The sequence below is a fragment of the Elephantulus edwardii genome, unplaced genomic scaffold (assembly GCF_000299155.1).
Source record: "Elephantulus edwardii isolate Elephantulus edwardi_28Jun2011 unplaced genomic scaffold, EleEdw1.0 scaffold00067, whole genome shotgun sequence".
Lineage (NCBI taxonomy): Eukaryota > Metazoa > Chordata > Mammalia > Macroscelidea > Macroscelididae > Elephantulus > Elephantulus edwardii.
Window position 1 is genome coordinate 14,688,204 of NW_006399817.1, and position 11,338 is coordinate 14,699,541.

General features: G+C 35.5%; 1 protein-coding gene across 1 annotated transcript in view; it reads right to left on the bottom strand.

Moving 5' to 3' along the window:
- Positions 1–1,367: 1,367 nt before the first annotated feature.
- PLCZ1 (phospholipase C, zeta 1) overlaps positions 1,368–11,338 on the bottom strand; it is a 107,305-nt gene continuing 97,334 nt past the window's right edge. Inside the window, exons 11-12 of the mRNA XM_006888485.1 lie at positions 2,440–2,586; positions 1,368–1,453 (exon numbers count right to left, since the gene is read on the bottom strand). Coding sequence (XP_006888547.1) covers positions 1,368–1,453; positions 2,440–2,586 — 233 coding nt within the window. The remainder of the gene's footprint in view (positions 1,454–2,439; positions 2,587–11,338) is intronic.

Consider the following 11,338-nt stretch of genomic DNA (forward strand, 5'->3'; position numbering starts at 1 on the left):
AACTTCCAAATCCCCTAAATCTCAATTCCCATAGCAGATTCAGGAGGTTAGAGAAGGTCAAAGTATTGGATTATGGGTTGACATCCATCTGCTATTGGGCTGAACAATGGAAAATTTAAATAAGATGCACACATTATTTGACAAAATTGAAGCATACTTCTAAAAAAATTGGTGTTAATACTTACTGGGGGGGGGAAAGTACCTCAATTAATCTTTATATTTGTGAGGAATGATGTCCAATGGATAGCCTAGGACATTCCTATCTACATAGGACTTGAGAATTTGAATACTCAGTAGCATTCTTATTTTAAATATTTGGTAATGGTTATAGAATATGGTGATAGTAGAATATTTAATACAAGTCATTTCTTATTGTCTATCAAATGCCTTATAATACATCTCCAACAATGACTTTTTTTTCTAATTATAAATTCCGTTTCCATTTCATCAATATGTGTTGTGAGCCCCTTGCTTTGTGAAACCAAGCACTGGGTGCTTTCAGTTCACTGCTATACAACAATGTGATGGGGCAAATATTAACATCCTAGTTGGGAAAGAATAAGGATCTATATTCTCCTACATGTGGCCTTTAGGAAAGCACAGCCTTGCTGATGGTGAGAAGCCCAGGACACAAAATGACACAACAATTTCATATCTGAACAAGAGAAAATCTCAAAAGTGCATAGTTTACTAGAGGTTCAAATTATTGCAAATTGTTCATTTAGAGCTGTAAGTATGGAAATCCATATTGCAGAGCTCTTTCATGAATATGGTGTCTCAATACAGTACTCATACAAATCAATTTCACTGGTGCTCATAAAAATGTCTGTATAATTAGAGAGTACCAAATGCAGTGCACAGCATCTAGGAACCAGCCTAAGAATGCAGGGGCTAATTACCATTGAGGATATAAAAGGGCACAAAGCATTCCTTCCCCTAAAATATGCAGGAGTGGGCGTCTAAAAGTTAAAACACTCTTAGATTTCACATTTCATTTATATGGCTAAATATTTGCAGATATTTTACACAATTAGACAAATTTAAAAGCTCATAAATTCTACTAATTAAAAGTGACAGAAGTAAGTTGAAAAAGCAGCCTCGGTAGCTAAAATTTCAAGAGAAATTGGCCAACAAACAATGCTTCACTGGTCAGGACAGTCCAAAGTTTCTTTTTTCACTCTTCACTCTGGTATATCTAAGAATGAATTCACCCAATGTTTCTGTTCTTGTAAATAATGATTTTGTTTATGTTGTCTTTATTTTTAATAAAACTAACGAAGAAATGGAAAGAAAAAATCTGAGACATTTGTTTTGGCTGTTTTATTGCAGTGTACCCTTAGTAATATGTAAGAAGAAACTGCTCCTTGCTATGTGACATACCAAATATAAACAAACAGTGAGGCAGGCTCAAGATTCTCACCCAATTTGGAAAACAGAGGAACACGACGGTAACCTGCAAAGAGAATTGTATGTAGTTAGAACTAAATTAATTAATGAGGATCCCAATAGTGCTATCAATAGTAATATAATAATAGATAATATTCTGTAAACCATGGCTAGGTGATTTATCATATTTTATGTTCATTTTTCTACAAAAATTAAAACATTTTTCATTTCTAGCTTGACTTTCTACTGTCTAATATTTGTAAATATTGCAGTCTCTTTTATTGTCCTCAAGTCAGAACAAATCATAGTTTATCCTCCAGAGGGTTTTCAGAAGCTGTAAAAGCTTACAGGAAGAGTTTCCCATTTTTCTTTCAAGAAGTCACTGGTAAATGAACTACTTGAGAGGTGTGGTCTTTGGGTTATCAGTAAAACTCCCTGTGGACCAGGCCACCAGGGCTCCCTTCTTAAAGATTTTTCCAAACTAACTACCATTCATTAACTACCTTCCTCCTTCAGGAAAATCATGTTTCCTAGAAGCATCTCCACTGGTATTAGATAAGTCGAGATATTGTTGTTGATGTAATTTTAGGTATTAGAGAGTCACGTACAACTCACAGTGACCCTATGAACAACAGATTTGAACCTTGTCCTATTGGAGTACAGAATAAATCAACCAGACAAGGAGACACTGCAGTATAAAGTCAACCCTGCAACAGGACAGGAAAGGACAGTCTGGGGCTTCTTGGCTCTTTTCTGTTAAGAAAAGCTCATTGCTTTCTTCTGGGACCCCCACTCATCTCCTTTTATTTATGTGATGACTATCCTTCACTCAAAATATAAAGAAATGACTAAACCTACAGAATTTGCCTAATTAATCTTCTCAGTAATTTTCCATGCACAACCACCATTTCTGTAATTCCATTGAAATAAAATATGTACATATGTTATCTTCACATCCACCTTTCATAGATATTAGGTATACCAAAGTATGTCTATTATGGAGGCCTGTTGTATTAACTGTTAACATAATTACCCTGCATAAAAGATGATTACCTCTGTTCAAGCATAAAACTGGCAAAGTATATTGCCCAAGAACGTCATTTCCCATGAATGACACTTGATTTACAACAAAACGTATCAATGCTAGTTCTGGTACTTTAATAACAAATGTGAAGGTTTCATTCCATTTGGGACTGAAAGCTGAAATATAAAAGAACATATATAAAGAAATCATAGATACCACCTGTAGTTAATTGTGTCTTTAAGGGTTTTTTCAATACTTCATTAACAGTAATACTAGTTTGTATTTTATTACTATGTGTTGCTGTGTTGCAACCAACTCACAGCTGACCTTCTAGCAGGTTTTCAGAGGCTATTAATTGCATGAAAGGAAATTTTTCATCTTTCTCTTTTGAAACATCTAGTTGATTAAAACCGCCTTCCTTTAGGTTGGCAGCACAACTCCATTCCACTGGAAAACTACAACTTCCTCAGTTTGGGTTATAGAATTATTAAATTTTTAATTCACTAAATACAGGAGTTGAGTTGTGGTGCTAGAGAAGAGTACTGACTATTCTATGGGCTACCAAAAGGACAAATATGTGTTGGAGAAAATGCAACCAGTGTGCTCCTTGGAGGCAAGGATGGTAAACTTCATTTCATATTATTTGGGGACTGTTGTTAGGAAGGACCAGTCCTTGGAAAAAGACGTCATGTTTAGAAAGGTGGAGGGTGAGAGAAAAAGACTCAACAAGAAGGAATGACACAGGGATTGTAACAGTGAGCTCAAGTATATTCGAAGCAATGAGAATGGCACAAGATACGACAAAATTCAGATCCGTCATTCTCAGGATGACTTTGAGTAAAAGTCCACTCAATGGTACCTAACAATAATTAAAAGAGGAATGATAACAAAGACACTAATTGTATGTATTAAGTGTTTTCTATTGCTATGCATAAAGAAAGAGCTCTGGTGGCACAGTGCATTATGTGATGCACCACTAATAGCAAGGACAGAAGTTCAAATTCACCAGCTATTCCTCAGAAGAAAAATAGACAGTCTCCTCCCACAAGGAAAGTCAACATAATCTATAAATTAGAATCAGTTCCATGGCAGTTGGTTAGTGCTGGAGTTTTATCATTAGTGTTTTAAGCACTGTATATAAATGGCATAATTTAATCATACAATAAAACTACCACTGTTGTTACTATCCCCATACTAAATGAAGAAATTGAGTCTTAAAGATGTTAGATTTTTTTTTCTAAGTGTTTCAGGCACACATTTAATAAGTGTAGAGAATATTTATAAATCAATTTTTTATCAGCAACAAAATATCTGCAGAAAATTCTTAAACCGGTTCTTCTCTCCGTAACTCTTTTCTCTCCTTGTATCTCTCACATACATACACTCAGATTCACGAACACACACACAAAGATAGGGAGAAATTCTTTTAGTTATCAACATAAATAACATGAAGAAGTTATACAATAAAAACTATAGGGCTGCCACAAGAAAAAGACTGAAAACCCAATTACAAAATGGGCAAAATAATTTTCACAGAGGAAGATCTTCGAATGTCTATTAGACACATGAAGAAATGCTCAAAATCACTGGCAATAAGAAATGCAAATCAAATTTATAAAAAGATATCATCTCACTGCAGTAGAAGGGTCTAAGGTTAACAGGACAGCACGAAATAAATGTTGGAGAGGATATGGCAAGATAGGAAATGTTATACACTTTTTAAATGGGATTGTAAGATTATAACCACTCTGGAAGGCAGTTTGGTGTTTCCTCAAAAAGATGAAGATAGAAATGCTATATAACTTAGCTATTCCACTGTTTGGGATATATCCCAAGAAAATTAGAACTGAGGCACAAATGGAGATTTGTGCACTAATGGTTATAGCAGCGTTGTTCACCATTGCAAGAACATGGAAACAGCCCAATTGTTCAACCACAATAAAATAGATTGAGAAATTATGGTACATTTACACTGCATGCAGGAGCAATGGTTTTGAAAATCACTACCTAACCTGGGGGGGACTAGCAAGCATTGTGCTTAGTGAACTAACTCAGTCCCATAAGGACAAATACTATACAAGGCCGTTATTGTTGAAATAGATAACTAGTAAAACCTGTGTGAAGATCCAAGGAGAGGGAGGGTAGGAGCTGAGGGGTGAGGATGGGTGGGGAGTAGTTATAAGATCACACAATTTAATGGGAGGAGAGAAGGGTAGGTAAAGAAATGGGTTAAAGGGAGACGTATATGGAAGATGTTCCATCTTGCTGGACTAGAAAAAGCAATATTGTTAAAATAGCAATACTACCAAAATGACCTAACAATTCAAAAAAATTCCAACAGGTTGTACAGATATAGAAACACTAACCCTTAACTTTCTATGGAATGACAAAAAAAAAAACCCAAATAACTAAAGCAATGTTGAAAGACAATAAGAAGATAGAAGGAATCACATTTTCCAACACTGAAATATACTATACACTACAAGGAAGATCTGATGGTCTACTGGTGAGTAGCTATGCCGACAAGCCAAAAGGTATGTGGTTTAAATATACCAGCTTCTCTGTGGCAGAAAGATGGGCAATCAACTCCTGTGTGATTTACCCGCTGGAGTGTCAGCTATGAGTCTGTTCTGACTTGACGGTACATAACAACAACAATATTACTACCACAATGGATCTCTGGTGGTGCACTGGGTGAGGAATTGTGCTGCCAATGCAAGGACAGGTAGTTCAAATTCACCAGCTGCTCGGTGGAAGAAAGATGAGCTGTCTCCGCCCACACAATCCACAGCCTCTGAAAACACACTAGAGAGTCAGCTGAGTCAGTTTCAAATCAATGACAAAAACCCCAGGAACAAACAAATCACAAAAAAGCCAAATAGCCCAACAACTACAATACTAAAATATTCCATGCCACCTGGTACTGTATAGCAACTGACACATGAACCAATGTAACACAGTAGAGCCCAAAAATAAACCTACACATCTATGGTACACTGAATTTTGACAAGGATACTAAGTCTGATGGGGAAAGAATAATAACTTTAAAAACTAGTGACTGGAAAATTGGATTTTCACATGCAAAATAATACAACAGGATCTATGCCTCATACTAGACGTAAAAACAATTTTAAGATGAATTAATGATCTGTATGTGCAAACTAAAATCGCTAACTTTTTAGAAGAATGAGCAGGGGCAGTATCATCAGGCCTAGTGTTTTGTTGTGGTGTTTTCCATCCTCCATGGGTAATCTAAAACAGTAACAAAAGCTCAAACGGTAAGAGATAAATAAATGAGATCTCATAAAAAATAATAACTTGTTCATCAAAATTTCACCACCAAAAAAGGGAAAAGACAAGTTATCCACAATAAGATAATATCTTTGGAAACTATATTCTTCGTACGAATAGAATCTCTCTCATTTCCGTCTTCTTCTTGCTGTAATATGCTGTTGAATTGGATGTGACACATAGCTGAGCCTCCAACAGGTTTTCAGAGCCAGTAAATCACATTGGAGGAGATGACTCATTTTTCTTCAGTGGAGCACCTGGTGGATTTAAACCTTGTACTTCTCACATGGATTCCTTACCACTAATCCATTAAATGTTCATCTACTCGGAACCTAACTCAGGGTTGACCCTCTATTTGGTTTCTGAGACTATAAATTACATAGGAGGAGGGTTCCCATCTTACTCTTTGTGAGCCCCTAGTCATTCAGACGTCCAAAGAGGTACGGTCATACCTACCAGAGTCCTCTAAGAATAGATTCTTTAAAACATTAGCAGCTTAACAACAAAAGGACAAAGAACCAAGTCATATAAGAGCAAAGACCTCAAATAGACATTTCAACAAAGAAGACATTCAAATGGTCACTAAATACCTGAAAAGATGCTCAACATCATTAGCCATCAGATAGCTGCAAATAAAAACCATGATGAGATATAATTTCACTAACTCTAAGGTGGCTAAGATTAGAGTGGCAAAAACCCCACCACCACAACCACCACCACCACCACCAACAACAACAACAAAACAAACCAAAAAAAAACCCACCACAAAACAAACAAACCACAGACAATAATAAATGTTGCCTGGGATGTAGGGAAATTGGAATCTGTATTCATTTCTAGTGGGAATAAAAATGGTACAACCATTGTGGAAAACAATGAAGCATTTTTTTTTAAAAAAAGAAAGATTAAAAATAAAGCAATTGATAAGTTGGAATCAGTGAAATTGGCTCAGGACAGGACAGGCTTAGGTACTGCTGTACGTAATAAGGTTGCTATGAGTCACAGGCAACTCGACAGCATATAACAACAACAAGAGTAATTTTATTTTTAGATATGTTCTTGTTGTAGTTGTTGTGTACCATGGAGTAGAAACCAACCCCTAGCTTACCATCCATTGGGTGTTCAGAGGTAGAAAATCATGTGGGAAGAAGTTGTTTATCCTTCTCCCATAGAGCAGCTGGTGAATTTGAACCATATATTTTTGAGATTGCAGTGCAGCTTCTTAACACTAGGCCAACAGAGATATAGACCCATAGAATTTCATTCTAGAGTCTCAAAAATGGACTGGTAAACCATTCTTTATTGTAGCACTGTTCCCAATTTTCAAAAGGTAGAAAGATTTTAAATGTTCATCGATAAAAGCATGGATAAACAAGATATTCATACAGTGGAATACTATTGAGCTAATAAGAGCAATGAAGCCTTTATGCATTGTGATCCATGCTGTAGTATAGACGGAGTTTAAAGACATTAGCTGAGTGAAGTAAGTAGCTATCAAATGAATATGACCTCAATTATGTAACAACACAAGAAAAAGCAATTCTGCAGGAGCTGAAATTTATTAGTGGTAAAGAAGGAGGACAGGACGGTTAATGACAGGTTAATGATAGATAGGGACAGAAATTTTAATTGATCAATGATAAGATTGAAAACTAGTTATTGTAATTGCCCTTAATAGGTTGTATATGTATAGAAAATTGTTGTTGTTGTTATGTGCTGTCAAGTCGCCTCATAGCGACTCTATATACAACAGCCCTAAACCCTACTCTATCCTGTGCCTTAGAAAGTAGAATTGGTAAAACTTGTTTGGTACAAATAATTGCAACAATGGTTTAAAAAAAGAATAGCTGCTGAGGCTGCTTTCATACAAGCAAATACCTCAAGGGATATGGCTCCTTGTTTTATAAATTTAAAATCATAGTTTCATGAGACATTCCAGTTAATTGGGCTAATAACTTGTTTAGTGCTTCTGTTTTAATTCTTTGGATATTAAAAGCTTGCAAACAGCCATCCAAGACAGAGCAATTGGTTCCTACTCACCTGGAGTAACAGAAAATAAAAAGAAAGAAAAGCCAGGAATAGGAGGATATGATATGTGTAGCTGATTGCCTGCGTAAACAACTACTTTGTTTGCCATAAGACCAGAACTGATGGTGCCTGGGTACATTTTGATCAAAGATTTCACGGAAGAATTCAGATGAAAAGGGTACAATGCCAAACGGAATTTCAAGTCAAACAGGCTACGGACTTTCTGTACACTTTCTAGAGCCATGTAGAATGGATGAAGTCCTATAGCTATGATGTTACTGTTTTTGTTAGGTGCTATGGAATCAAATGTGACTTATATAATATGAATAATAGACCTGAACCCTGTCCTATCCTGTGTCATCCTTATAATACTGACTCATTGGAGCCCATTTCTACAGTAACTATGCCATGTAATCTCACTGGGGGTATGTCTCTCTTTCCCTGACCCTCCATTTTTCCAAACATGATGTCCATTTCCAAGGAGCAGCCTCTTCTAACTCTATGCACAAACTATAAGGTTTGAAGCTTTGTCCTCTTTGCCTTTGAGGCTCTTTTTCCAAGATATCCTTAAAACATAAGCCAAAAATTTTTCCTGAAGTCTTCTGAAACTAATTTCATCTAAAAGATAGTTTTGCTTAAATAGTATGGAAGGTCTATCTTGAAATGTATGATATTTTAATAATTATCTATATGGGATTATATTTACAAGAGTAAATAGAAAGTTCAGATAGGAAGTTTATGGAGCATTGAGTATTCATTAGTGATAGATGAATGACTCAGAATATGAGATTAAGAATGGTTGTACAGCTCAAAGAATGGTAATCAAAGTCACTAAATTATACATTGTAGAAACTGTTGAATTCAAATGAACCTTGTGGACTAGGACATCAGAATTTTTTTCTGAGTATGATTTTCCCTATTACGACCTAAGGGAGCTCTGGTGGTACAACGGCAAGGAGTTGTTTTGCCAACTCAAAGGCAGGCAATTTGAAGCCACCAGAGGCCCTGCAAAAGAAAGATGGGTAATTTCCTCCTATGTGACTTACTTTCTCTGAAAACCTGCTAGAGAGACAGTTATGAGTTTGTTCTCACTCTACAGTACTCAAAAACAACAGAATGACTTAAGACAAATAATTGCATCCACACTTTATTCATAAGTGATCTTTTTGCTCCAAGGCTTTAATGTATTTAATTATATTTTCATTATCCTAGAAGCCATGGTCATAGACTTTTAAGCTGCCTTGTCTAATTCTTAAGACTTTCATTCTTGCAAAATGTTTCTATTATACATTACCCACTCCTTTTCCAGTACCACCTCCTTCTTATGTCCTGACTTCTACATGTTCTAACTATTGAAATCATATCATGACTCGCTTTCTGTCATTTTCTTCTCATTCATTTTTTTCCCCACTTAAAACTCACCAACAACCTTTATTAAGCAGATAATACAATCTTGCTTGCTCCAAGTAGATACTTGAAACACTTGCTGGAGAAGATACAAGTTTATAGTCTTCAATATGGATTGTACATTAACAACAAGAAAACAAAAATTCTCACACTGAACTAACAGGCAACATCATGATAATTGGAGAAAATACTGAAATTGTCAACAATTTCATTTTACTTGGATCCACAAGCAACACCCTTAGTAACAGTAATCAATAAAAGCAAAAGACACGTTATATTGGGAAAAATCTGCTGTCAAGTGCCTCTATAATTGAATAGGAGGAGATTGATAAATGCTAAGGTACACCTGATCCAAGCCATGATATTTTCATTTACTTCCTATGCACCTGAAAGTTGACAAGAAATAAGGATGACAAAGGAAGAATCGATGCCTTTGAATAATATTGGAAAATGTAAGTGAAATACAGTGGTATTTGCAATGAATAAATAATTTATATATAAGTGAAAATATAGTATACTAGACTAATAACAACAGCTTATAAACAGAAACAGTCTTATAAAAAATAATAGTTGAATTTTATTCAACTTTATTCAATTTTCATCAACCATCTTAAAAACTTCAATTTATTCATTCCCTTTGGAAAGATACTTCCTAACATCTTAGTGTGGCTATACTGGTTATTTTTATTATAACGGGGTTTTTGTCCTATTGTGCCTCTCCTTCTCCAGAAGAGCCTCTAGTGAATTTGAACCACGTGCCTTCAGTATTGCAATGCAGCTTCTTGCCACTAGGCTACCAGAGCTCTCTAATTATAACTTTCTTTTAATTTCACATACCTCTTCATTAAATGTCCTATGTTCTATCCATTTTAAACATCTTGACTATTCCCTAACATGTTTGAATTTTGTTTTCATCATAATATCACACTCATATTATTTCCTTTTTACTTATGCCTCATCTTAGTGATTCTTATGTTCAAACCTTGTCAAAATTGTATTCATTCTTCAAGTGCTATCTCTAAATTTTCTCCTTTCATGAAAGTTTTGTACTTTCCTTAAAGTGCTAATCAGATCCTGTTATAAGTTTTTTACTTATATCTCATCTCCCCCACATGGAAATATCCACTATCTACAATGGAGTTAGTTGATTGTCATTGCTCTGTCAGAACCAACTCATAGTTGACCCTCTAGCAGATTTTTAGAGGCTATGAATCACACAGGAAGAGACTTTCCATCTTCTTGCTGTGGATTTCAATTTCACCTGTGTGTATTTGGGTTCGCAGCACAACTTCTTACCACTAGGCAACTAGGGCTCCCTAGTTATTCGGAGTATGCAATTCAATAAATCAGTAATGGAGGTTTTAAAGTCCTTGATATTTAGCACCATATTTTTAGCCTAGCAGAGACGCAATAACATTTAATAAACAGAATTGAATTTCTGCAAGGATATGCTCATAAAGCTCAGGAATATAATCAAAGAATAATAGGAGCTGGAGTCCTAATACCGTAAGAGGAGCATTGACTAAATAGTATTATGCATATTGCATATTGATATGAAGGTGCAAGTAGGAATGAAGAGAACAAGAGATTCCCAGGCATCAGCAGCTACTATGTGTTGATATTACTTTTGTGATGTATGCCTTTGATTCTATTATTTATTGTTGAATCAATTTGGGCTCATACTAATTCTATACGACAAAACAAAGTTTCTCACAGGCTGTCATCTTTAAGGCAGCATATCACCAGATCTTTTCTCCCATGAAGACACTTGATGGGTATGAACTGCCAGAATTCTGTTTAGCAACTTCATCACTTAGCCATTTTGCCAGCTTTCCTTCAAAACTTAGGGGTAATAAATAAGGCAGAAAATTATCACCTGTATTTATTCCCATTGGTAACTCAAGAAAATCTTAACCAACATCTTTAACATCTATTCCTGGGACCTTATTTTTTGCTATTTCCTTCAAAGCATCCTGAACTTCTTCCTTCATCACCAAAAGCTCTTGCTCATATGTTGTTTCATGAAATTCTTCTGTGTCTGCCAATTCCTTTTGATACAGTGACTCAGTATGTTCTTTCCATCTTCTTTTAATACTTCTTCTTTTAATACTTCCTGGATCATTTAATCTTCTTCCTAAAGCATCCTTGATTATAGCAACTAGAGGTTTGAATTTGTTCTTCAGTTCCTTGAGCTTAAGAAAT